This window comes from Orbicella faveolata, unplaced genomic scaffold, assembly GCF_042242905.1.
Source record: "Orbicella faveolata isolate gen_17 unplaced genomic scaffold, um_ofav_v1 contig_35, whole genome shotgun sequence".
Lineage (NCBI taxonomy): Eukaryota > Metazoa > Cnidaria > Anthozoa > Scleractinia > Merulinidae > Orbicella > Orbicella faveolata.
This window is the reverse complement of record NW_028301564.1, coordinates 8884557-8912190: the sequence shown is the minus strand read 5'-3', so window position 1 is coordinate 8912190 and position 27634 is coordinate 8884557. Positions and strand designations below refer to the sequence as shown.

At 36.3% G+C, this 27634-nt stretch overlaps 2 protein-coding genes across 4 annotated transcripts in view; one reads left to right on the top strand and one right to left on the bottom strand.

The window, feature by feature from the left end:
* The window catches only part of LOC110050081 (structural maintenance of chromosomes protein 1A-like), a 93914-nt gene that overhangs the window by 47327 nt on the left and 18953 nt on the right, over positions 1 to 27634 (top strand). For all 3 annotated transcript variants that reach the window (XM_020755949.2, XM_089273773.1, XM_089273774.1), the window contains 9 exons: positions 513 to 575; positions 1270 to 1461; positions 1842 to 1944; positions 16574 to 16705; positions 19363 to 19514; positions 19767 to 19962; positions 20264 to 20332; positions 23611 to 23700; positions 24954 to 24997. In XM_020755949.2, coding sequence (XP_020611608.2) covers positions 513 to 575; positions 1270 to 1461; positions 1842 to 1944; positions 16574 to 16705; positions 19363 to 19514; positions 19767 to 19962; positions 20264 to 20332; positions 23611 to 23700; positions 24954 to 24997 — 1041 coding nt within the window. The remainder of the gene's footprint in view (positions 1 to 512; positions 576 to 1269; positions 1462 to 1841; positions 1945 to 16573; positions 16706 to 19362; positions 19515 to 19766; positions 19963 to 20263; positions 20333 to 23610; positions 23701 to 24953; positions 24998 to 27634) is intronic.
* LOC149103121 (uncharacterized) lies at positions 13779 to 14839 on the bottom strand. Its single transcript, XM_089273776.1, has one exon. It carries the CDS (start codon positions 14748 to 14750, stop codon positions 14142 to 14144), a length of 609 nt encoding a protein of 202 aa, XP_089129902.1. The 5' UTR covers positions 14751 to 14839; the 3' UTR covers positions 13779 to 14141.

Here is a 27634-nt window from a genome sequence, read left to right as displayed (position 1 = left end):
CTCGGTAGGTTCTGTTCGGTGGTGCTCAAAATCCTACTATTTTGACACCAATTCTTGGAATTTTCGTTGCTAGTTGGTCTTTTTCTTCTTTGAGTCTACAAATCTATAATCTGTCAGACTTTATCTTGCATGTGTTGTTGGCTTTGCTACCTATAACTTGAGACTCGCACCAAGAATAAATATTACAAGTGAATATATGAAAGATCATGTATTTAAACTGTGGAGAAGTATATGAAGACTTTATTGATCATCGCAGTTATACACACAACTTAAGCAGTTGTGAATTTTTTCAGGCTTTAATTTCACAACTGCTTAAGTTGTGTGTATAACTGTGATGATCAATTATGTCTTCAATAATAAATATTGTTGTAAAGCACAATGCACCATTGTGCAAAAAAACTAATTTTTAATGTAAACAAGTCACACTATATACCACAGCCTAGATCTTTTATATATGTGGAGGTTGTGGATACCATGTACAGAACATTCAAACAATGTTGTTCTTTCTAAAGCACCAATATACAGACTGTGGAGAAGCTAAGGCAAGATCATGACAGAATGGAGGGGGAGATCAAGTATGTTCGGCAACATAATTGTCACCCAACTAGTTTAGCTTTTTAGTTATTTTGGGTGTCCCACTACTGTATGTACTGTACTGTTTATTTATATATTTATAATTACAATCTTGTAAATTCTTTTAGTTGTTTGCAGTATTAGAAATAAAACTGTTGTTGTTGTTGTTGTTGTTGTTGTAGACTTTTCAACACTACTGCTACATGTAAAAACACTGTTACTGTTATAAATGCATATTAATTTTGTAGAGTTGATTTAAATCACATTTGTGTTATACTTTTAAAGAAAAGAATGAACAAGGAGTGCTGAGAATTTACACACATTACACGCCTGGCATTTGTTAGATGATATTTTCCTATCCAGTGGATAATGTTGTCAGTAAAACCAACTATACTATCCATTGGATACATTGGATAAAATCTTCCATACTTTGAAGACCTTGGGCCTGGACAATATCTTAATGAAATGATTAAAACATGAATTCTTCAAGAAAATTAAATATTTCAATTTCATGCACCTTCCTGTGTTTAAAAGAGTCCTTGATGTTTGTCCAGTCTATTTAGAGCTTTACTCCATAACAATTTTATTGGCCTCCTGCCATGATTGCTGTAGTTTGAGTAGTCAAACTTTCTTTATTTTTAATTTGCATTCTTTTCTAAATCATTAAAGAAGTTGTCTTGCTGTTTTCTTTTCTAGTGATGCCAATTCTCGTTACATGGAATTGAGTCAGCAACTGGATAGTGTGCAGGAAGAATTGAATGAAGCCAAGATGGATAAACATGAGAGTGCTCGACATCAGAAGAAGCAGGAACTGCTGGAGAGTATGAAGAGGCTCTTTCCAGGGGTTTATGGCCGACTCATAGATCTCTGTCAACCAGTGCACAAAAAGTTAGTCTAATTGCATTCTTTTAATGAATGGTCCTGGTACTTTATATGTTGTGGCTTGAATTTATTTGTGGTTAAACAATTCTCAAACCAGTTTGATTATCTGAATGAAAGGAAAGTGACAATCAAACTGGTGCAAAGAAATTTTTCACAGAAAAACACATTTGATCATTGCTATATAGAACCAGGTATTTGCAGTGCTCTGCCCTGCGGACTTTTTTCAACAAGTTATATTTTTTGTAAGAAGTTTCAAAGTCAGTCCTCTTGCAAAATGTTTATATGCTTTTCAGTACATTCTGGGTCTACGTTTATTTGATTTTTTTATCTGATATTGGTATTCTGTGGTGCATACTCTATACCTTTTTTTACTTTTACTTTTTCAGGTATACCTTTGCAATTACCAAAGTTCTTGGGAGAAACATGGATGCAATTGTTGTGGATACAGAAAAAACTGGAAAAGATTGCATTCAATATTTAAGAGAGCAGGTTTGTAAACAGTTACAGTTGGTGCTTTACTTCTCATTACTACTCAAGAATATATATTTTTTTATACCATACCATTTTGTTGGAACACTTTCTTTTAACTGTTGGCATGAATATGGTAGTAATATTAAGATAGGTAATGTTAGTTATGGCCACTGGTACTTCTACAACCACAGGAACAAGTGGGGTGTCGTAGATGCCCTTAAGAATAATTGAAGGGGTGAGTGCAAAACCATGCTAAGCGACGATTTGGGTGAAAAAAAAAATTTCGCGAAAGGGCTTGAATTTTTACATATGGTCTTCAATGTAATAGAAAAGTGTGGTCCTGTATTTTTGTCGCTGATTTTCCCTTGGTTTTCAAGTTAAAACATATGTGACCCTATTTTGGAAAAAGTGGTTAAAGGTGAAAAGAGAAAAACATGTTTATTCACGTTTCAGACCGTTTAAACGGGCTAAAAAAAGGTTTAAACCTGTTTACAAAATGTTTTAATGCGTTTCTCCTCAGGTGAATGTTTTCTTTAAATGAGCGTTTAAATGCAATAACTTATTTAACAGTAAAGCTGTTATGACAGATTATTCAGCATTATCGTTCCCACGCCTTTTGAAATCATGGCGTTATTAGAATTATTATGCCAAGCTGGTTTACTGGATGGTATGTAAAACTTATTTTCACCATCATTGTCAGTCAAAGTGGAAACTTATTGTTTTGGTGAAAATACAAAATAATGAAATCAACGCTTCTTAATATCGTACTAAAAATGTAATGTAAGTTATGGTCTATACAGTGAGCCAAATGCACGAGTCTTCAGCGACAATACACAATACACTTCACATTACCATTTCCGAGAATACGCCAACGTAACTTCATCCAATTTACGAAAAGAAATGTGTTGCTAATTTTCTTGTCGAAAATATTTGCATGTAGGTACAATCTGCTACAATTCTGCAACACGCGGGAACGGGTGTGACTTTCATTTTGCGATATCACAGGGAACCTTTGTGCTTTAATTAGCCTGTTCATATTTATGGCATAAAACTAACTGATTTACCTGTGTGTTTGTGTCTTTCTTTGGTTGTCTTGTGAAGTATTTGCATCACGCGGAGATGGCCGTTTCTCCGTGTGATCGATTCAATTCATGCGCGGCGACAGATGAGTGTCTCGAGTTTCAATTATTAACTACATTTCAATCTTCTCCCCTGTTGAACAGAGGGCTGAAACTGTAATTTACAGCATAATGTTTGTAATGCAAAGGAGAACCACAGTTTTTTCTATTTGAAAGAAGTTTACTATTTCATGCAGCGTTGCAAGCTGTCAGCACACGAAAACAATTCTGTATCCATCAAGGTTGATTTGGATCGGCTAACCGTGTTGCATTGCATTGCTGTCTTTCAGTTACTATGTTGTTCTGTTGCTCCAAGCAAACTCAACAGATTGAATAATTGGTCATATTAATTGACTAGCCAATGAAATTTGCCTGTTCCCACGGTTAATATCTCACACAAGAAGAATGTGTCTTCGCGTTTGCGAGCGGCATGAAATAAATGCCCAGGAAATCGCCAATTGTTTTGGCGCGGTCATCAAAGACGGTTGTAAACAGGGGGGTTAGATCACGTTTCACGAAAATTAGAAAGTTCCTTTCACAATTCGTGGAAAATAAAAATACGCATTTCATGCACCATGAAAAAAAGTTTCTCCTATATTCACAAAATTATTCTTGCTTAAGCCAGGATTAATTCAATTATCGCCCCAATTCTCCTCGTCCATTCTTTTTCGTTCAGTTGCCAATAGCTTTTACTCTAAAATGTGCAGTGTTAGGTGGTTGCATTCCGCAAAAGAATTGTGGAAAACTTTGGTGTGAATTGAGAAACTTGCATTTTCCCCTCGAAAAATGGGCGATTGTTGAGACAGAAATCGGGTTTGTGATTGCACACACTCTCGATATGTTCGCATCAAATTACAGTGCACATGTACATGTACATGACGAAGGCGAAGTCTGCCCGTTACAAATGTTTGCTGCATATATGTGACCTTCCATAGGAAAACATGTCTTATCGCACATTTCAATTTGGGCCAAACGCTGTTTCAAACACCCTCAAACAGCGTTTGCAAGGCCTTTGCAAAGGGTTTGGAAAAAGTTTGAAATGCTTTTAAAAGGGTTTGTAGAGCGTTTGAAAGGGTTTGGAAGGAGTTTGTTAAGCGTTTGAAAGCGTTTTAAAGGAGTTTGTAAAGCGTTCAAAAGGAGTTTGTAAAGCGTTTGAAAAGAGTGTGCGAAGTTTGCAAAGGGTTTGGAAAGTGTTTGCATGGGCTTTGCGAAGGGTTTGCAAAGCGTTTGAAATCGTTTGCCTAAGGGTTTGTATGCTAATAAAAGCCATCTTAGTTATAATTTTCATAAAAGCTCAGTACGTTAAACCCTTCGGTGGTTTTTATTTGGCTTCGGTGGTTTTGACAATCAGTCGTTTGCTTCTAATAGTGATCCCGTACAAAAACTCTGAGCAAGACACGGGCAAGATTCTGGTCCTAAAAATGTCTCACTAATGAGTGAGACAGAACCTGACGATAATCAGGCTGACAGGAGCGATAAAAATTGAACGATAAGGTCATTCATACAACAATTTGTATATTAATCAAACTTTTGGTGTGCTGATCAACTTAATTGTGACAATCATCTAGCTAAAGTTAAGCTCACCTCAATGATCAAGCCTTAGCTACTTCCATTTCTTGTGGTAGTAAAATTACACTAGCTGCATATTAACACGAAATCCCTTCATTTTAAAATTATCTCTTGAAGAACATCGAAACCCTTTCAGCGCAAACATGCCGCCGTTACACATTCCATTCCAAATCACAGACACAGAAGAAGATTTTTTCCCTCCAGCAAAGAAGGAGTCGATGTTTTCCCGACACAAACACAGCACATAAGAAAGACACGATGAGATTTTCCCGCTTTCAAAGAAACAGTCGAGTTCTTCAACAGGCGCAGAACTTGATATGTTTATTCAGAATGAACCAATCAATTGAACTCTCTGTATTATCCCAAATGACTTCAAGATCAGATTTCAAGTTACATTGTCAGGAAATGGCCAAACAGTTTTTACCCTTTTACTGATCTTCACCAGTATCAACACCCAAATCAGTTTAGAATAGTGGAAACTACCTAGACGAAAATGCCAAGGAGTTCTTTGGGGTACATTATGGGAAATTTGAAGCATATTGTATGGTACGTAGGAGCAGACGCAGACTTGTGGTGCGGCATGACGTATCTTGGAGTTTTTCGTCGCACGCAATGTAAACACTGCAAGGCCTCTAGAGAAATCTGAAAACTGAACAAAAATGCAACCTGGGCGAGAATAACCGTGTTGAAATGAATCTTTTGATGCAAAAGAGTGATCCTGTTATATTTTAGTTTTCGCATTTAGTGCACGCTTTTATGGTATGAGGTGTTATGCCGATCGGCAAGATGATGGCCGATAACCAGACCTGACAAAAGTCATGTCCGAATTTTACGTACTTATAAAATGAATTTAGCCAGAATTACAACGATAACGTAGCCTGAAAAATGTCTCGGAAGTGCGCCGTAAGTGAATAAATTTGGTTTGTACTCTATCGTGTTAGTTTACACCATATTATCGGCGATAAACATGCCAGACAAATGTCTCGTCCAGTAGTACTAGAGAGACAAAATCCTTCTGTCTCTCTTTGTCTTGCTCAGTTTTTGCCACAAAAATAGCATTATGGTCCAAATCGGGCCATAATCTCGCCCAGTCAGGCCATAAATTTTTGCACGGGGACAACATGTTTGATCATAAAATAAAGCTGTCATTCTGTAGCCTTCCAAAACTTCCATAGTATCCACGTTTTTTCAATACAAAATTCCAGTGGCTCTCGTGATGCAAGCGCAGATACGAGCGCCTATGGCTTGTTAGCAATTCGTGCCAGTTTGATAAAACAGCATTAGCAATACACACCTTCTAAATTCGTCGCTGTAGATACTATGAAATCCCTAGCGAACTTGAGTAAAACGCACGTTTTAATGTAAACAAAGTAGAAAAACAAATACTTTGAAAAGTTATCTTTGATATGTTTTGCAAGCGCTCTGTTGTTGTGCTTAGTAACCGTGTCTCATGCGAATGGGGACGCCTGTCAACAAACTTTGTCAGAACCTCTGTGAGTTTGTAAAATTTGCTTATAAAGCAACGATTACATGTGCAACTTAAATTTTTCATTTTTATTTAAAAAGTTAATGCGTGACGAAATGCTAAAAGGTTGGTTGGCGTTTGTTCAATGTGTTATGAGGCGAACCGCGCGGAACACAAAAAGCGCTTACAAGCACAACATGAAAATGCCGCTTGTGTCTCAAAGCTAAATAGCGTATATACATATATACTTCTCTTTTTGGATAACTGAGATGAAAAGGACTCATCTTAAGTGGTATGTTTACTAGATAGAATCAAGAAATTTGCAACCTTAGCCTAAAACACGTTTGTTATTGCTTATCTGTTTCGTTAGCTTTTCCTTCATTTAAAAATCTTGATGAGAATGAGCTTGTAATGTCTTTTTCAATTGCAACCAACATCTTGAATGCAGATCAAATTTTTCAAACACAAACACAAGCCATATATAGTTGCAAATATGTTCACTTTCTTCCAGCCACAATCGAGGAAAATTTAATTTAATCGGAAACATCGCTTGTCACAATCCAACACAACAATACCTCTAATTTATGAGCAAATTTCATTCAAAAAAAGCTTCGTAAACTAACCACAACATAATTATCAGAGTATTAAACAGAGAAAACTTTTGCACTGGTGTTTAAACGCGCAGAAATAGTGTTTAAACAGGTATCCAAAGCGTTTAAATGGGTTTAAACACCTTCGTTTTAAGGTGTTTAAATGCCATTTTGACAATTCACCTTTAACCACCTTTTCCAAAATAGGGTCACATGTGCAAGAATACTTGGCTTTTCCTAGCCATGTCTTTAGGAGTTTATCTGTTGAACAGCAAACAAGCAGACTGTTTATAGTGTATGAAGTCAAAATCAAATCTCACAGCAGATATAGAGCGGAAATCTGGGAACAGATTGTTTACATCGGTTATTGTGATGTGAATTGAGCGAGCATCAAACAAAATACATCGAACAAAAAAGAGATGTGCTGCATTAGAGCTCTGTCAACTAACATCTTAAGCATTGTTTTAAAGTACCTTGTATGCCTGCCTGGTGGTTGAGAGGCATCATAAAGCCTCGATAAACCTGTAAGTCATCAGCACGTTTTAAAGAATCAAAATGTGTTCTGAAACTTCGAAGGCAGCTGATATACCGTAATCGTGTCATTGGCGTTTGAAGTCAGATCGAGCCAGGCAGCAAAGTCCAAGAGTAGTTCTTCCCCAAGAAAAATACCCTCTGGTGAGTTGTGGTCCATTTGCCAAGCGTTGTTAGCGTCAAAGTTTGGAAAGCGAGAACTGGTTTTAGACTTATTTGTCTTGTATGGACCGCCATGTTTTCCTATGCACAAGGTGTAAAGACCCTTCCCGGCATGCATTGCGATCACGTTCTGCGGACGTTTCTCGAACTGGTAACTAGATTGTTTAAACATAATAATGGTCAACAAGTAGCGATCGATTGTAACATAGATCTGTGATCCAGGTTGCGTTGATTTTATTTCAAATCAGCATGATTTGTAGTATTTTGAGCTTCTGGGATCAGCAGACATGCAGATGTATGGAGACCCATACGTTGCGTAGAAGGGTTAATTTGTTAATCTGTCAGCCCTATTTATAGAGCGTTTTCACATGAAGTCATCAAATTCTTAAATCCAAAACTAAACAGCCACCAAAGTTGTTATCCTCATCAGGCATAAGAGGTACCAGCACATTTTGAACTTTGAAGTTGTGGCGGTGCGTGACATAAAGCTATGATCGCATTTGTCGAAAACTATGTATTTATCTCATGATTTTTAGCCATTTAAGACATTGCCGTATTTGGAAAAGTGCTTATTGAAATGTTATGTGTTTTATTTTATTTTTACTTACACCTTTTTTGACCTGAAATCAACATTTTTGAGCTTATACGTTGCGTGAAATTACCATTTTCAGGAGCCCATCATGGACCCCTGCCATTTTTGCTGTTTTCTAAGTGAAACCAACACCCTTGCTGTTATGCGTTAATGTGAAATCAACATTTTAGCCTATTTAGACTTGAAATCAACATCATTGAGCTTATGCGCTGCGTGAAATTGACATTTTGCTGGTTTCTAAGTGAAATCAACATCCTTGCCATCACGTGTTAACGTGAAATCCACATTTAAACCTTTTTTGACCTAAAATCAACATTTTTGAGCTTATACGTGTTAGTTTTGAAACACCGATCGTTTATCAATTTCCTTTGCAACTTCCTACTGATTTATTATCAGTTATTATTCAAGCCAAGGACATGATTTCAAAATCAAAGCTTTCATAAAATTGTGATTTTTCAATAGTTCTAGAATTTTGCCACTAGGAAGTTGTCTTTATTGTGGGCGCCACGTTTCTCACAACACCCTAGTTTTTTCACGTAGCATAGGCAATATAAGACGACACGCAACTTCTTGTAGATTGTTAGTGAAGTTACCGCTACTGTGCTACGATCAGAGGATCCAAGTTACCGCTATTTCAAGTGTATTTCACTGTCTCTCTGCTACCTTTTGGTGCGAGTCGTCAACCAAAGTACGTAAGTTCTTATTGTTGTAGTTATTTGCTAAGTCGCGAATTGTTAGTCTTTCCTTTATCACGAAAAGGTTTCATTTAGTTTATCTCGGTTTTGTTGAAATTGCTTCCACAGCTCTACTATTGCTAAGGCTTATTGTCAAGTTGCTTTATTAGTCCAATTCTCAGTTTTATTAGTTTCAAGTATCAATTGTCACGTTTATTTGTTTCACGCTGTGATCTTGTTAGTTTTATTATGATTGTTCTATCCTGTTAGATTTGTATTTTATGCCTTATCTAAGTATGACGTATTCCTAACTATCGCTTTTCAGTTTGAACCTATTACTACTACATCCACTTGTACAACTACTACTCCTATTCGTATCTGCTACCACTAGTGATTTACTGGTTTTCGGTATTTCTTCAGTCACTACCTAATTGTGAACTAGATTTATGGACTTGATCTGTCATTAAATCAGTTTGAATCTAGCAAGTGGAGTTCGAATATCTTGCACCGCGCTACCCCTGTAGTTGTTTAAGATTTGAGTAAGAAACAACCTCTAGAATCTTTGCAATTACAATACGTTGCATGAAATTGACATTTTGCTGCTTTCTAAGTGAAATCAAAGTCCTTGCGGTCACGGCAGGCCGATCCTCTGTTATAACAAACCAAGGCGAGACTTTGACTTATAACAAAGGCTTGGCTTGGCTATTATAACAAAGGATCGGCTCTGTTTTTCATAACAAAGGCCCGGCTTCATTTATTTGAAGGACTCAGCGGGAAAAGGGCGAAAGGTATTTTAATCAAAAGTGAACTTTGTCAAAAACGCTCCAATTTTCGCATGTAGTGTTGTTTAGGTATGTTTAGCAATGTCCCACAGTTTTTCCGCTAAGCTTCGCTTCGTTTTCAAGATATTGCATATGCAAAAAAACACTCGGTTTTCCTAGTGGTGTGAATTATTCATTCATAGTAATTTATTATAATTCTCTCTACTTTGATAAGAATTATTATCAGCTTCCTTAAGTCACTTCAAATGACAGCCTTTAATATTACATTTATTAATATTGCAAATGAAGAATACTTCCTCTAAATTGAAATGATACACAGATCAGATGCTTGACCAAACATTGCTCAACACGAAGTCATTTGGCTAAGAGTAGGCTTTTGACCATAAAGTTTAGAGTATGATCATGTATCATGTAGATCAGATCAATATTCTTCCAACAAAAGTCAGTCTCTTTAAAGCCAAGATATGTGATGATGACATATGCCCACAATGTCTTGCTGACAGGCATTCCTTAGATCATATGTTTTTGCATTGTCAATTAACTTTATCCTTCTGGGACTTATTCCAAACATGGTGGACTAGCAAAACTAAAGAAATTGTCACATTAACAGAGAGCATGATTCTGTACGGAGTTTTCGAGAGTAGAGAACACCTATACTCCTTGAATTACTCACTTCTTATAGCAAAGTACACCATATATAGTAGCTGCTTACAAGAAAAAAAGCTTTGTTTTGACAGTTTTCTCATGCTTCTGAGAGAAAAAATCAATATACAACGTGAAATTGCTGTTCATGATAACAACATTACAAAGTTCAAGACTATATATAGATTTCTTTTGTAACTTTTTTTCGTCTCTTTTGCTTTACTTTTCTTGTCTTCTCTTTTTTTTACGTTTACTAATCCATAGATTTATGTGAAGTTGTCAAGTAATTAGGTTAACAACAACAAAAATATGGTGAAGTAAGTAGATATTTATTACATGTTGTAAACTGTAAATTAACATCATCATCATCATAATAAAATGTAGATCAGAGTGTAAAGTGATATTTAGCGTTTCTTTATTGGTGCAAAGTCTGTAGGACAGAGGACTGTTGGGTTTAGAATATTGGGAAAGGTACTTCAAGTAAGCGAAATGATAGTTCTTGAACTAAAACGTGACCTTCAGATGTCAATATTTTCGTCAATTGGACACAGTATTAGTACACACTAAAAGAACAACAAAAAATATTGTGATATAGATATTTATTACATGAAGAAGCTAGTCATAAAAGGGGATAAGTGACGATTTTGGTTGCTTTTCTTTTTTCTTGCTCCAAATTAGCTGAATTTTTGCATGTGGTCTTCAATGTAATAGAAAAACGTGTTCCTGTATTTTTGCCGCTGGTTTTTGCTTCGCTTTATAAAGACGCCACTAGGAAAACCGAGTGGTTTTTTACATACGCAATATCCTGAAAACGAAGCAAGGTTTAGCGCAAAAACTACGGGACATTGCTAAACATACCTAAACAAAACTCTATGCAAAATTTGGAGCGTTTTTGACAAAGTTCACTTTTGATTAAAATACCTAACGCCCTTTTCCCGCCGAGGCTGCAAATAAACAAAGCTGGGCCTTTGTTATGATAAACAGAGCCGATCCTTTGTTATAATAACCAAGCCAAGCCTTTGTTATAAGTCGAAGTCTCGCCTCGGTTTATCATAACAAAGGATCGGCCCGCCGCGACCACAGGGACTTTGATCTCACTTAGAAAACAGCAAAATGTCAATTTCACGCAACGTATAAGCTCAAAAATGTTGATTTTAGGTCAAAAAAGGTTTAAATGTTGATTTCACGTTAACGCGTGACGGCAAGGATGTTGGTTTCACTTAGAAACCAGCAAAATGTCAATTTTACGCAGCGCATAAGCTCAATGATGTTGATTTCAGGTCTAAATAGGTTAAAATGTTGATTTCACGTTAACGCGCGACGGCAAGGAGGTTGATTTCTCTTAGAAACCAGCAAAATGTCAATTTCACGCAGCGCATAAGCTCAATGATGTTGATTTCAGGTCTAAATAGGTTAAAATGTTGATTTCGCGTTAACGTGTGACGGCAAGGAGGTTGATTTCTCTTAGAAACCAGCAAAATGTCAATTCCACGCAACGTATAAGCTCAAAAATGTTGCTTTTAGGTCAAAAAAGGTTTAAATGTTGATTTCACGTTGACGCGTGACGGCAAGGATGTTGGTTTCACTTAGAAAACAGCAAAATGGTAGGAGCCCATGATGGGCTCCTGAAAATGGTAATTTCACGCAACGTATAAGCTCAAAAATGCTGATTTCAGGTCAAAAAAAGGTGTAAATAAAAATAAAATGAAACAAATAAAGATTTCAATAAACACTTTTTCAAATACGGCAACGTCTTCAATGGCTAAAAAATCACGAGATAAAACATAGTTTTCGACAAACGCGATCGTAGCTTGATGTCACGCACCGCCATAACTTCCAAGTTCAAAATGTGCTGGTACCTCTTATGCCTGATGAGGATAACAACTTTGGCAGCTGTTTAGTTTTGGATTTAAGAATTTGATGACTCCACGTGAAAACGCTCTATAAATAGGGCTGACAGATTAACAGATTAACCCTTCTGCGCAACGTACGGGTCTCCATACATCTGCATGTCCCCTGATCCCAGAAGCTCAAAACACTACAAATCATGCCGATTTGAAATAAAATCAACGCAACCTGGATCACCGATCTGTTACAATCGATCGCCACTTGCTGGCCATTATTATGTTTAAATCTAGTTACCAGTTCGAGAAACGTCCGCAGAACGTAATCGCAATGCATGCCGGGAAAGGTCTTTACACCTCGTGCGCGGGAAGACATGGCGGTCGATACAAGACAAATTTTATAAGTCTAAAACCAGTTCTCGCTTTCCAAACTTTGACGCTAGCAACGCTTGGCAAATGGGCCACAACTCACCAGAGGGTATTTTTCTTGGGCAAGAACTGCTCTTGGACTTTGCTACCTGGCTCGATCTGACTTCGAACGCCGATAACACGATTACAGTATATCAGCTGCCTTCGAAGTTTCAGAACACATTTTGATTCTTTAAAACGTGCTGATGACTTACGGGTTTATCGAGGCTTTATGATGCCTCTCAACCACCAGGTAGGCACACAAGGTACTTTAAAACAATGCTTAAGATATTAGTTGACAGAGCTCTAATGAGGCACATCTCTTTTTTGTTTGATGGCATTTCGTTTGATGCTCGATCGATTCACGTGTTGTGTTCACGTCACAATAACCAGTGTAAACAATCCGTTCCCAGATTTCCGCTCTATATGCTGTGGGATTTGGTTTTGACTTCATACACTACAAACAGTCTGCCTGTTTGCTGTTCAACAAATAAACTCCTAAAGACATGGCTAGGAAAAGCCAAGTTTTTTGCCTACGTTTTAACTCGAAAACAAAGCAAAAACCAGCGACAAAAATACAGAACCACATTTTTCTATTACATTGAAGACCACATGCAAAACTTCAGCTAATTTGGAGCAAGAAAAAAGAAAAGCAACCAAAATCGTCACTTATCCCCTTTTATGACTAGCTTCTTCACATGTTGTAAACTGTTTGTAAATTAACATAATAATAATAATGATAATAATAATAATAATAATAATAATAATAATAATAATAATAATAATAATAATAATAAAATGTAGATTGGAGTGTAAAGTGATATTTAGCGTTTCTTTACTGGTGCAAAGTCCGTAGGACAGAGGACTGTTGGGTGTAGAATATTGGGAAAGGTACTTCAAGTAAGTGAAATGATAGTTCTTGACCTAAAATGTGACCTTCAGATGTCAATATTTTTGTCAATTGGACACAGTATTAGTACATACTAACAGACTGTAACAGAAATCTGTTAAACTTTTCATTGTTAACTCCATCAATTTCGTGAGGGGTAGCTGAGGGTGCATACAAACTCCCTTGCTGAGTGGGTGTGGCAAGTGGCCCTTTGAAATACCAAGAAATTACCTCTTTCCCACTCCCCAGAGATTTCTTTGGTACCTATTGTGTTTTGGTCCTTTGCATATTCTAACAAGTAGTGGAAATATTTTTTTTCTTATCACAGCATCCAAAACAAACATGGCGTCGTGTGTTGTGGTTTTCTAATAGACAGCAAAATTCTGTACTTAGAACCAAAACACACCTTTAAAGAGTTCGAAATAGTAAGGAATAAGCATCAAGAAGACTTCAATAATAATAATAATAATCATAACAATGATAACAATGATAATGATAATGATAACAGTGATAATGATAATGATAACAATGATAATAATGATAATGATGATAATGATAATAATGATAATAGTAATAATAATAATAATTTTTTTTAAAAAAGAGGAGTGTTTATTGTGACAAAAACTAGAGCTAAGCTTTACAAAATGCTATAATATTTACATAATTTGATGTCTGTTAAACCTGTAAAACATGTTTTCGTATCTAATCATGATATCATGGTTACTACAACTAATACTAATACTACTATCATCATCATAACATTAATTAACATATTCCATACAAATTGGTATATACAAGGTAAAAGTAAGTAAAAGAAATAAACTATTAAAACCTATTTCAACAGTGTTTACATAATGGCTCCCTCCTGGGTTTCAACGTCAATATTGGTATATTACAAGGTAAAAGTAAATTAAAAGAAATAAACTATTAAGACCTATTTCAACAGTGTTTACATAATGGCACCCTCCTGGGTTTCAACGTCAATATCAATGTTCTTAAAGTCACAAAAGGCTTTCCTTCTAGCTCTTGAACCTCTTAGGCAGATTAGTGCGGATCTTAGTAAAGCGAAGGATGTCCTTGCTCTTATCCAGGAGATTGTTTTAGCATAATGTTCTCCTTTCTTGATGGAGATCCGCTGCGCCAGTCTGGAATGGTATTGCAAGCACTCGTTTCCCATGCCACCTGTTGACGTGAAAATAAGGGGTGTAAAAGTTCCTTGTTCGATATCCAAGACCCTTCTCGCGTAAAGGCGCTTCTTCTCGTTCTCATGATTGCGGTATATCTGTTGGAGCTCTAGGTCCCTATACAAATCAGCATTAGGGTGACAAACCCTCACGTCAAAGAATGCTGATCGTTGGTTCTCCCAGAACCCGTGCGCAGGAATATCTAATCTCGCATCTGGAGCTCGATTAGAACCTCTTCCCAGCTGTTCACCCGAGATGTCTTGCAGGACAGGCTCAATCTCAACATCGGTACAAACCATATTCAGGAGTTCAGCTTCTAAGTCCCTCAGCTCATTGTGACGTTGGGTAACGAACCCACCTCTCTTGCATATCATTGCGTGGTCCACTGTAAAAGCATCACCGCATACACAGGTGGAGGGGATATCATCAACCAGCCAATCGTAGCACAGTTTGATTGCATCGCGGAACTCTCTCTTATTTAGATTGAAAATAATAATAATAATAATAATAATAATAATAATAGTCTAACAATAAATAACTAACTAAAATAAATAGACCAAAAAACTAACCAACTAAAATAACTAAACAATTACTTAAGAAAAATAACAGACTAATTAATTAAGTTAAAACTTTCTGAAAAAAAGAGGTCTTCAGTTTAGTTTTGAAACTTTCCCCAGTATAAGCTTTCTTAATGTCTCCTAGAATAGAGTTTTGGTGCGGCGAAAGAATAATTTCAGTATGGGTAAAGAAAAGGTTGTTGCACCATAACTGTCTGTTTTAACCATTTGACAACAAGTGATGAGCGTGATGTAGATCGTAAGGTTTGCAAGGCATAAAAGTCTGTGTTAGGCCATTGGTCATACAGCTGGAGTTTATCCCAGTTTCTGTAGCCTTTAGCAACTATGAATATTCCTACTCCCTGGGATAGGATGCTAGGCCATCATTGGGTTATTCTGTAGCATTCGATCTGCCGGTACCCATTTAAATACCTGGGTAGAGAAAGGCACTGGGAGTGTCTTTCCCAAGAACACAACACAATGATCTTGGCCAGGGCATGAGCCCTGACCACTTGATCTGGAGTCCAGTGGTTCAACATGGGTCACTATTAAACACTGGAACAAATCCAACTGGATGGGAACTGAAGCAGGAACAAGCCAGAATGATACTGCAATGATACCAAATGGACAGGAACGAGCTGGAGTGAGCGGAATGCATCAGAATGTACGAAATAGAAAAGAATATAATGGAAAATCATTATTGTATCATTCTGCTATAATTCTGGCTCCTTGCATGCTTTCGTCAAGTGTTTAGTCAAGCCCTTAAGGGCCCATTAACCGATCTTTTCGAGCCGTTGCTAAGGAAAATGTAGTCTCATATAACCTCATCATTTTTAGCTAGTTCAGAGTTATTTCATGTGTTTCAAATTTTTCATGATCAGTAACACTAGTGATGACGTCATCAGGCCACGCCCATGGTCATGTGACTAATATAGAAAAAATTCAAAGGCTCCCAGGCAAATTACTCTCTCGGGATTTTACTCATTGATTTAATATTTTAATTTAAATCCTCATTATGCTATGCATCGATTTTGTTTCATTTCTAAAAGGTCAGATTTTGAGAGAATTTCAAAATATTGAAAAATTCGTAATTTTCTGAAAAAAGCATGATTTCGAAAAAGGAATGCATAGCTATGTTGCCAACGTTGGCTTTAATCAAAATTCATCGAGAAAGGCTGCATTTAATGAAAAACCGTGTTTCTTTTAGCATTCAAAGAAACCGGAAGTGCACCGGATATCTATTGGAAGTTACCCTATCAGCGCTTGCGCAATTTACACTACCAGCGCACTTCGGTAAGATCAAACAAAGCCACACAGAGTTAGTTTTTCTCTTTCTATTGCTCTTGTTTTTCTGTCTTTCTCTTATTTTGTCTTTGCTTGTACTTTTTTTATTTTGCATTTTGCGAAGCACAAAGAAAAACATCTAAAATGTATGTGAATTAGCAAGTTTTTGAGTTGTTTTTATTTTCCGTGCTCAGGCTAACGTAAGTGACTGGAAGTGAAATTTCACCTCCTTAGCAATGCGCGCGAGCGCGTGCATGAATTGGTTAATGGGCCCTTAAGATGTGTTTTAGTTACTGAACTCAGTCTACATGATCTAAAATATTAATGTTGGTGATGGTTTTGCTTTTTTCTGATAGCGAGCAGATCCCGAGATGTTTCTTCCACTAGATAGTATTCAGGTCAAGCCTGTCAATGAAAAGTTGAGGCAGATTGGTGGCACTGCAAAACTAGTCATTGATGTGATTAAATATGAACCAGCAGTTATTAAGGTACTTCCATCATTAATTGAGATACTTCTTTAACCAGTAGATACTTCATATTTAATATTGTTAAGCCTTGAAGGAAATACCGTGTCTAAATAAAGATTTTACCTTTACCTTACCTTTACCTTATATCAACAGAAATATACTATGGTCTTCAGACATATCCAGTAGTCTTGTAATTTCTGTAGGCTGTCAAACTGAATTGTTTAGAGTCATACATATGTGCAATGAGGGCAAATGTGACCTTACATGAGAAAATGTACACTAACACTTGTCCGTTAAATGGATGAAACCGCTGGTCATCATTTCTTATCCGTAAAAACGCATAGTAAAAACTGTTTTAAGAGTTAGCCAAACCATTTAATGATAATGTGAAACTGTTTAAACGTTGAACGAAACTGTTAAGCAATTTTTTGATTCGTCGGCAAGGTCAATCTGTTTGCAAAATTTTATTATCCATCAGACATATGACAAGCCCTAGCCGTTGCAAAAAAATTTACCATCTCTTTGAAACTGCAAACTCTTTCTGTTAGGGACCTCAAAGTGTCCACTAAAATGGCTGGCCATATTCATTTGGAAAATTTTGCCATACATTAAAACAGCTTGCTCTAACCAATAACAATCTTAGCATCTGTTGAAATGGTGCAAGTTTTGTCTGTTTTATTATCCATAAAGGTAAGATTAAGAAACATCAGGAAACATAGGCTTATTTTACCATATCCATTTATTATCATTCATTTACTTCTGTTTTGTTGAAGTGGCAGACTTTCAGACTTTTCAGGAAAACTCAGTCCATTTTTGAGTTATTTTTTTGTAAAAAAAAATACCTCTTAGTCGGCGCGTCGGGTATGTTATGGACGGGTCAATGGGTGAGTGAGTGAGTGAGTGAGTGAGTGAGTGAGTGAGTGAGTGAGTGAGAGATGTATGTATGTCACACCAATCAGATTGGATCTACTATAAACAGCCAATCAAATTTCTTGTTGTAAAGGTAAATGGTATGTGACAAGATTTGATCCCGATAGAGTTCAGGACGGTCATATTTATTCTTCTATAAAAGAGGAGGAAGTCTTCATATATTGGGTTTACTTCGACATTTTCTGTGGTTTAGGCTGAGGATTTTAGTTAAATGAACGAGATGAGCCTTGAGGTTTGAAACAGTTCGTGAGTTAGTAGTATGCAAATGCAACGAGATATTTTTATTTTTAGTTACAAAGGTAACCTGATACTTTTGTTTTTCACAAGGAGTAAATTCAATTAGAGGTCACGAATCGTCGCGTCTAGTTCTTAGGACATGTTTTAGAGGGGACGAGACTTTAGATTTGAAACAGTTCTAACGTTCACAATAGTAAGTGCGGGTAACAATTGTTTTGTTCTTGTTGCATGCAAATATAACGAGACATTTTTGTTTTTTAGTTACAAAGTGTAATTTGACACTCTTGTTTTTCATAAGGGAGTAAATTCAATTAGAGCGGACGAATCGTCACCATTCTTTCCCACGAGATGTTTGCTATCTTTAGTAACAAATGGTAACTTAACACTTTTGTTTTTTATATGGGAGTAAATTTAATTAGAGCTGACAAGTTATCGGCTATTGTTTCCAGGATATTAAACAAAAAAGAAGGTTTCGTTTCTGGACGGTTTTTCAGCGTCTCTGCAGTAGCAGTTTAATAGTTTTATTTGATGACATTCATTTCAGTCCGATATTTTTAAAGGTAAAAAGTATGAGAACTGTTCAAATGTTCTTTGAAGACCGCGTGGCACCAAGTTAAAGTGCATTTAATTAAATCAGACTTTCAACGTGTCAGAGGTTTTTTTTCTCTTTCTTTCTATTTTCGGTGAAGTTGTGTTGTGTTGTGTTGTGTAAAAAGGTAAACTTACGAATTGTATAAAATGCGAAAAAGTCTCTAAATTAACTTGAGTATTTTTGAGCAAACATTTCTCTTGGGGGTTGGAAGGGTTATGTGATCGGTGAGCGAGGGAGTTATGCATGTGCGCGTGTCACACCAATCACAGTGCGAGTTGTATCAAAGAGCGAATCAAATTGCCTGTTGGAAAATAAGATGGTATCTATATTAATCTGGAGACGTGTCAGATTACTGTAGTTTGTTCAGTCAAACATTTTATGGCTTACTATTTAGCTATCTTACCATGACCGATGTAACATCGCAACCAGAAAAACTTGTCAAGTTAACCAAATCATTACTGTACCATGAATGCCTCTATCTCCAAAACTTCACAGAAAAAAATAACTCTTGCACGCCTTGCGTGCTTATGTTTGACTCCAAAGTCTTGCATGTAGAAGAGTAAACTAAGTATTTGTATCCTATCCATGGCTGTCAGCTGTGAAAACTTCAATGCACTTTGCTGTGTATGCAGGTATGCGTGCGGTTGTGTCAAGCAACAATAATCTAAGCTTACACGTTGTACATTTTGAACTGCAGAATGTTGAATTCATCTTTGCGTATAAGATTTGTTTTGCAAGCAAATAACTTTGAAAACAAAGTGCGAAAGAAAGCATAATAACTTTGAAGTTTTTGTTGTCATCAATGTCTTGATCATTCATTTACTGGTTTAAGCTAAGTTAAGTTTACATCACTATTTTTTTCTTGCTGTTTCTGCAGACTATGCTGTCATTACCTAATGATGTTGCAATTGATTTATAGAAAGCCCTGCAATTTGCCTGTGCAAATGCCCTTGTCTGTGATGGAATGGAGGAAGCCCGTAGGTTGGCTTTTGGTGGAGCAGAGAGAAAGAAGACAGTTTCATTAGATGGAACTCTGTTTGAAAAGTCTGGTGTCATTTCTGGTGGAGTGAGGTACTATCAGTAGCAGTACCAGATTCCTTAGATTCCTTCATGTCTTTCGAACTCCAGTATTAATGTACTAATTAACTTTGATAAGTTAAAAACAGAATATTCGTTTGAAATAGTTTAACTACAGTCATAGTGACAAACTGTGTAGCAAAAAATTCTTTCTTCAAAGAAATGCTTTAAAGTGTCTGCACAACAGATTTGGACAGCAATGTAGGAACTCCATTGTGTTTGTTTGTTTTTGTTTTTGGCATGAAGTGAGGTAAAGGCCAAAGCCAGACGATGGGATGAAAAACAAGTTGATGGACTGAAACGTAAACGTGACAGTTTCTTGGTGGAATTAAAAGATCTTAGCAAACATCGTAGAAAAGAACCAGAACTTCAAAACTTGAAGTCACAGATTGATGGACTTGAACATCGATTGAGATACTCTACAAAGGACAAAGAAACTACAGTAAGTTACTAAGTCTTTGTCCTAACAATGGTCTGCCACAGAGGGCCTAAAAATATTTAATAATTATCTTTTAAACATGTCTCAAAATTATCATTTAAACTGTCAGTTTTGGTAAAACTTAGAGCAGCCATAATTTCATCCATTTCCCAGATTTCCACTCATTTTTTTGTTGTACCTTTGCAGAAATGCTGAAAGTGTATTATGTATTGAAATAACCCCCATCAACTACTGTAGAGCTGTTTGAAATGTAACACTACTTAGACATGAATAACATTTGTATCACATTGATGTCAATTTTTAGGAGAAACAAACTTTGGGTGAGATTTCCAAGGAATTGAAGGTCATCAAAAAAGAACTGGATACCCTTCAGGTATAGTTAGACAACTCTTTCATGATAGTTTCATTATCTCCTGATTAGGATACACAAGACTAATATTACATGTTTTCCTTGACACTTGCAACAGGTCAGACAAACTTCAATCATGGACAAAAGTGTTGACACATTTGAGCACAGCAAACGCTTTCTATTGGCGTCCTTCTGTAATTTCAAAAAATATCTTTTTTGTCGATAGCCAAACCCCCCTCTCCCCCTTTTCAATGTTGAAATACGCTCCGTGGACACTCACGTGGTTACAACATTGAAAAGGGGGGAGGGGGTCGAAATGTGAAAATTGGAGATTGAAAAACTCACACGTTCAACGAAACAGGTCTTTTTTGGGGAGTGTCTCAACTGCTTTTGTCCATGATAGTCTGAATTATATTTTACACAGTGTGAAGCTTTCTCAGCATCATCACTGTTCCATCTACTCAGTAGTACTTAGCATCATTGTTTAGCAAACTATAAATCCTGTTGCGCACCAGTAGAGTGCAATTATTACACCACATAGCTTAATTATTGGTGAGAATTATTTCACGAAATGGTTTTCGAGGAGACATTGAGTCAGAAAGGCAAAAATATGTTTTGTTTTTTACGTAAATTCTGTTTTTTACAGTTCACATTAGCAAGACATTAGATTTCAATTGGTTTACAATGGTTCACAACTGTTCACAACGGTTCACATCCCCAATTAAAGAAATAAAAGATACTCTTTTTTGTGGTATGTGAACTGTTGTAAACCGCTGTGAACTGTTGTGAAGTGTTGTGAACCATTGTAAACTGTTGTGAATCATTGCAAAGCCACCTCAGGGCATATATTCTGAATATATCCTCAAAGACAGAAGCAGAAAATCTAGTTTTTATGGGTGGCAACTGTTCCCGAGAAGAGTCACATTGTCAGCGATAGCTTGTGTCATGCCAGACTTCTGCTGTTGAGTTCAATCACTGGGTTTATTATCAGCAAAATCACTTAGATGAATTTCGCGAATTAAAATCTACATGGACATAACTTTGGGTCTTTACTTTGCCACATTATATTACAAACACGATTTGTTGTTTTCTAACGTGTGTGGACTCAATTTGTGCTTAGCGAGACCACTAACTATTGCAGCGTGCCAAAGTGGCCGCCAATGCACGGAGACTGGAAACGAGTCTGCAGAAAACTATTCTTCACTGCTCTTAAGCCTCCAAATCCTGACCTAAAGTACAACTAGACGGTTTCTGTTGCAGTGTTTATAGTATTTCAGTATTTTCAACACATATATACTACAATTTCTATTTATTTTCGCTGAAAGGCAATTTCAGACAATCATGGACACAAGTGTTCACACATTTGAGCAAAACAAACGTTTTCTATTGGCGTCCTTCCATAATATCAAAAAACATCTTTTTTACCAATAGCCAAACCCCCTTCTCCCCCTTTTCAATGTTGAAATACACTCCGTGGACACTGTCACGTGGTTAAAACCTTTAAAAAGGGAGGAGGGGGTTGAAATGTGAAAATTGGAGATTGAAAAACTCACACATTCAACGAAACAGGTCTTTTTCGGGGAGTGTCTCAACTGCTTTTGTCCATGATTGTTGGTACATGGTTATGTAACGTTCTCACATAATTATGATCTATAATCTTATTTGGGACCTCTAGTCATTTAAGTGCCATATTTAACAGATTAGACTAATGTAATTGCGTAGTTTAGGACTTGACATACTCCCTTTATCACTTCAGTTAAGGTTTGTCTCTTGGGCCACAGAAGTCACTAAATATTGTGGATGAAAGCACTTGTAGCCAGCAAATCATGCCCTGAGTTGATAATTTTTTTTCTAGGAAGGGCTTTGGACGTAACATGTTTTAATTGGCTCAGTATTAGTCATCTTTCATCAGCTACATGTACTTCATGTAGGTGATGACAGTTGTGGAATGAAACTGAAACTTGTAAAACTCTGGTACATGCCTTTGTAACTTCAGAGATTGATTATTGCAACTCTTTGCTATATGGTGCCCCTAAATACTTGTTACATAGGCTCCAGCGAATGTTAAATTTCGCTTCAAGAATAGTGTACCGGTCAAAAAAGTACAATCACATAACGTCTCTCCTCATGGAACTTCATTGGCTACCCACTGAACAGAGGATTAACTTTAAAATTCTACTGATTACATTTAAAGTGCTACACAACCAAGCTCCTACGTATTTAATTGACTTACTTACTCATTATCATCCCTCGAGATTACTTCCTTCATCTGCCAAAAACTTGCTTTGGAATCAAACCTACATGTATAATCTTAAAACTTATGGTGGGCATTCTTTTGCCGTTGCTGTGCCATTGTTGTGGAAGCCTCCCCAAATCTGTCAAAGATTTTACATCACTTGACACTTTTAAACATAGACTCAAAAAGCATCTTTTCTTGAGTGCTTCCTGTGGATGCTGATTTTTTATTGTTTCATTATGGTTTTACTTTTTTTTAGATAATTTTAATACGTTTTTGGTTAATTTTTAGTGAGTTTTAAATCTGTAGAACGCTGTTGAACCACTGGGAAACAGGCTATATGTGTATTATTATCATTACCATGACCATTACCATTACCATTACCATTACCACTGCCACTGCCACTGCCACTGCCATTGCCATTGTCATTGTCTTTGTCATTATCATTATCATTATTATTAGTTTAATCAGTTTTTTTTTATCAAAACTTTAGTATATGAATAGTGTTTTTTCTCTTATCATAGAATCTTATCTTGTTATCATATTATGATAATATTGAAAGTCTGATGTTTAAATGCTAACTGGGCGTGTGTCCACTAATTTTAGAAAGTTGATGATGGCATGAGCTTGTGAATTAGTATTTTAGGATCCCATGATATTTTTATTTTCATCAAAATTTTAGTCTACGATATTGGAATGTGTGAAGATTTGTAAATGGGTTTTCTGAGGAGATTTTAATAATGTTGTTGTTGTTGTTATTATTATTATTGTTCTAACCCAGTAAATAAGGAGCAGAATATTCATAGAATTTTCAGTGGACCAGTGAGTTTATGGCTCCTGGTAAGGAAGCATAAAAAAAGGGATGAATGGGATGAATGGGATGAATGGGATAGCAGGACGTGTAACTGTCACAAATAATAAGAATTAAGAAGCCAGTTGAGAATCAGGATGGCCCAGGCCACCTGGTTAAAACAAAACAAAAAAAACAAAGAAAGAAAGAAAAGAAACTATAATGAACAGCACAATAATATTTGACAATCATTTTATTTGTTATTGTTTACTTTAGCCAAAAAGAGAGAAGTTGCTGCTCTCTATGGCTGCAAGAAGTGAAGAGATTACCAATACAGAAAAAAGAATGAACAGGGTGGAGGACCAGGTAAGCCATTCTTATTATCTTCATATCATCTTTTTTTTCTTGTTGTGCCCCTGGATTTATAGCTGTAACATGACACAGATAAGGTGTATTTGACACACAGATTTTTGGGAACTGTAAGAGGTGATACTTGATGAGGCCAAAGGCTTAATCAACTTCACATTCAGCTTTAAAAGTCATTTTACCTTTATCCAAATTTGCAGTTAGCCAGTCAGAAGTTGTGTCTACTGTCCTGATATCCTATGACATCAAGTCACTTACCCTGATATAGCTACAATATCATGGTCACTTTCATAATGTGTAATTTTCTGTGAGTTAAATTGAGAAGAGGTTTTAAAAATAGAATATTAAGCTTGCAGTAAGATATCAAGCACTTCTTCTTGGGAATTATGGAATGTCAAAATTTTCTTGCCAAAACTAAACTCGTTGTGTGTGCCTTGTAACTAGAATGCCTGTCAGATTACTGTAACATGAAAAATAACTATGGGATTTTGGCTGAATTTGGGTAAATAATATCTTATGGTACATGTAACTTGTCTGGTCTTGCCATGAGTATTTTGGCTAGGCTATGTATTACCAAAATACATACCAAACCTGTTATTTTCAATCCAGTTCATTGTTAGTCAACTTTCAAACAAATGGATTCAGTGTATTAACTCATTGCCAACAATCTTTTAAAAGTAGTGACTGATACTATTCTTCACAGTGACTGATACCTACCATTCCTGGAATATTTTGCCTCCACTACTCATCTGGACACGCATAATGTGACTAAATTGGGCATGTTAGACAACCCAGCCACTGCGATTTATACAATGTCAACAGATATTACAAGGATGTGAAAACTAAGTGCAACAAAGCCCAAAAAACCAGCAGGTGGAAAAAATAAGGAAATGTGTGCCCCCAACCAAGGCAGTGGTGCCACCCTTGGGGTTTTAGGGTAACATAATTAAACATAGTGTACACAAGTATAATAAATTACAGTGATGTAGTGAAACAACAGCACTAAAGAAATATAAACTATAAGAAAGTAACATTTATGCATAACCAAGAAAAAGAAAACTAACTTTACGGTGAAGCGTGACCATAGAATGTCTCACCCTGCCAATGGCATCTAATTTCAAACTCTGATCCCGTTGAACACTGGGCACCTCAAACCTGCCCCCAACCCTCTGCTCCATGCCGCCAAAATAGTAATTTCTGTTAATTTGGGATTATCACAAATTACATAATATATTTCTCTTGTTTCTTAACAGGTTTTCAGAGGATTCTGTGAGCAAATCAATGTGGAAAACATTAGGTGTGTTGGTATCTTAAAATCTTAATTAAAATCTTTTCTTCAGCTTCCTGAATTTGCTGTGTATGCACTAGTTACTAGGTTTGTTTAGTTCCCCATCCACTTCAAGTTGACAAAACATATCATGGTTGGAATATTTTTATGCTTACCTGCCTAAGTAACCATATTTTCCTTAGGCTGGGTATTGGCAAAGATTGGAGATAACTGGCTTTTAGAGCAGCAAGTTACTTTAGTGCTAGCAGAATATGTGTGAAAGCGGTACTTACTCTAATTTTGGAAGTTGCTGTCAGTAATAATAATTCTGAGCTTGAGGCTCTCTGAAAAAATATATATACCTTGGTTTTTATTGCATTTGATGTTAGGAGAACGCATACTAATCAGGTCATTCCAGTGGGTTTTTGTCCCGCGATTTTCCACGATGCCAGATGATTTCAGGGTTTGGACGCCATCTTAGACTGGCTGGCTGGCTGGCTGGCTGGCTGGTACAAATGGCCTCGATCTCATGTGAAATTTTTTTGGCTGCTGGGAATTGGTAGGTAATAATAATGGTGTGTTGCGGGCCAAATCTATCAGCTTCAAAGGTCTTGTTTCGTTCCTATCATGGAGAAATTACTGCTTTGAGATTTAAAATAGAAAGGAAAAAATGCAAGTCAATAACCAGGTGGCCTCAGAATGGAAGGTCAACGAGTACAGAGTCCTCGAACCATGACGATCGGTTGTATGCTTTCAAGTAAGTTTTGAATATTGATCCTGGACTTTAGAAAACAAAAATAGTAATGTACAGTATTGCTTCAAAGTTAAACTCAACTTTTGGAACAATTGGTAACGCCACAGCCGATAAAATGACTGTAAAGGTTGGAGAAGTTTTTGGCAAAAACTCAAGCTTTCACTCTAGTGTGAAGAATTAATTTGAACAGGCTGATTTGCAGTGAAGCACGTCTGCGAAAATTTTGAACACTTTTTTGCTTTTGGTTTCTTCGCCTCGGCGTGAATGAAAATTTATTGTTATTGAACTTCCTTTTGCATTTCTATTCATTTGGTTCTGTGTATTTAGGAATTTAGGTTCTAAAAGTGAACAGAAACTTGGATGCTTGATTTCTGCATATTTAATTTATGGTGACCTCCACGCGGTTTGTTTGTTTAGTTTATTCAGTTTCATTCGAATATATTTTTTGGAGTCTTACTCAGCTACTACAGAACTGCCAAGAAAAGAACTAAGTGGCCACTAATTTAACACGGTTGAAATACGATTGATCTCAAAATAATTGGCCTATTTTCGTCATGTTTTTGATTTAAAACTTTCATGTTTCGCTGCGCTGTGATATTTTGTCACGTGGTAAAGAAATTATTTTATTTCTTGTTTTCAAATTGGCTTTTACTTTGTCTTTCGCTTTTATTTTCTGTCGTTTTCTCAAATGTTTTCTGTTATTTGTCCTCCGAAGTCAATAATTAACTCATTTCATTTCTTGTTTTCTTATCAGTTTTACACATCAGGTTGAGTTTTTTTTGTTGATATTTTTTTACTATTTTAGCCCTTCATTTATTCAACTTTAAATAAGCGATCTTGATCTTGTGTGTGCTAATTTAAGATACCAGGTTAAGAATAGTGTGCCAAACACTTTATCATGAATTTGTGTAAGAATTACAATAAAGTGTCCTTTTGGTGTAGAAGTGAACACTATCAAAATAAATTATGAGTTGGTCATGAAAATCAACAAAAATAAACTGGGCTTCAAGAGTAATATTTATTCTGAGAATCCATGTAGCTCAGTGATAGATTCCATGCAAATAGTAGATGTATTCTGGAAATTATTGCAATAATTGTTTAAAAGGAGATTTGTTTCTTGGAGATGTTAATGGAGACTGGGGTTGCCTAAGTGAAAGCCTTAAATTCTGTATAGTATGAAATATTATTTAGTATGAAATATTAATAGAGAGGGTATTTCGGGTACTCAGCCTACAATCAAATGTCCAAATACTAACTGAATATCCGATGCTATAACCCAAAAATGTCATGTTCCTAGCAACACACCCTATCGACAAATTGCTAGAGTACCCCCTTCCTTCCCCCAGGTATCGAATGCACTTCACTAATCTCTGATTAGTACTAGTTAGTTATTATTTGTTCATATGTTATAATAAAATTATTTACTTTTAAATTTATTTTTCATTTATGTGGAATACCTGTAAATTAGCTGGTGTGTCATTATGTAATGTCACACCTGAATAGCTAAGCTTGTGACACAATAAACATGTATTGTTGTCTTTCTTTGTCGGTGATATTTAAGAAGTAACTTAGGAGCACTATCTTTTACCTAGTGCATACAGTTTCCTCCCCACAGGACACTGTCTGCAAGTGTAGTAAATCAATTGATATTAATTCATTAATTTAATCTTTAAGTAATTGTAAATACCTGGTGGGGTTTTTGTGTGGATTGCAGGGAAGACTGATTTTTCCCCCAGATATTTTAAGTATAATTTTATGAATTCTTGGTTACTGTGGTTAAATTATAATTTAATAAAGCTTCAAAGTGCAGTTACTGGTGCCTGGTGCCCTAGGCTCTCATTGGGTTGTTACCATTTATAGTGGAGCTCCTGCACACCGAAGGTGCTCAAGCAGAGCCCCATACCTTAAAAGAT

Coding starts and splice junctions, on each gene's coding strand:
- LOC149103121 (XM_089273776.1), bottom strand. CDS start 14,750: ATGATATGCAAGAGAGGTGGGTTCGTTACCCAACGTCACAATGAGCTG.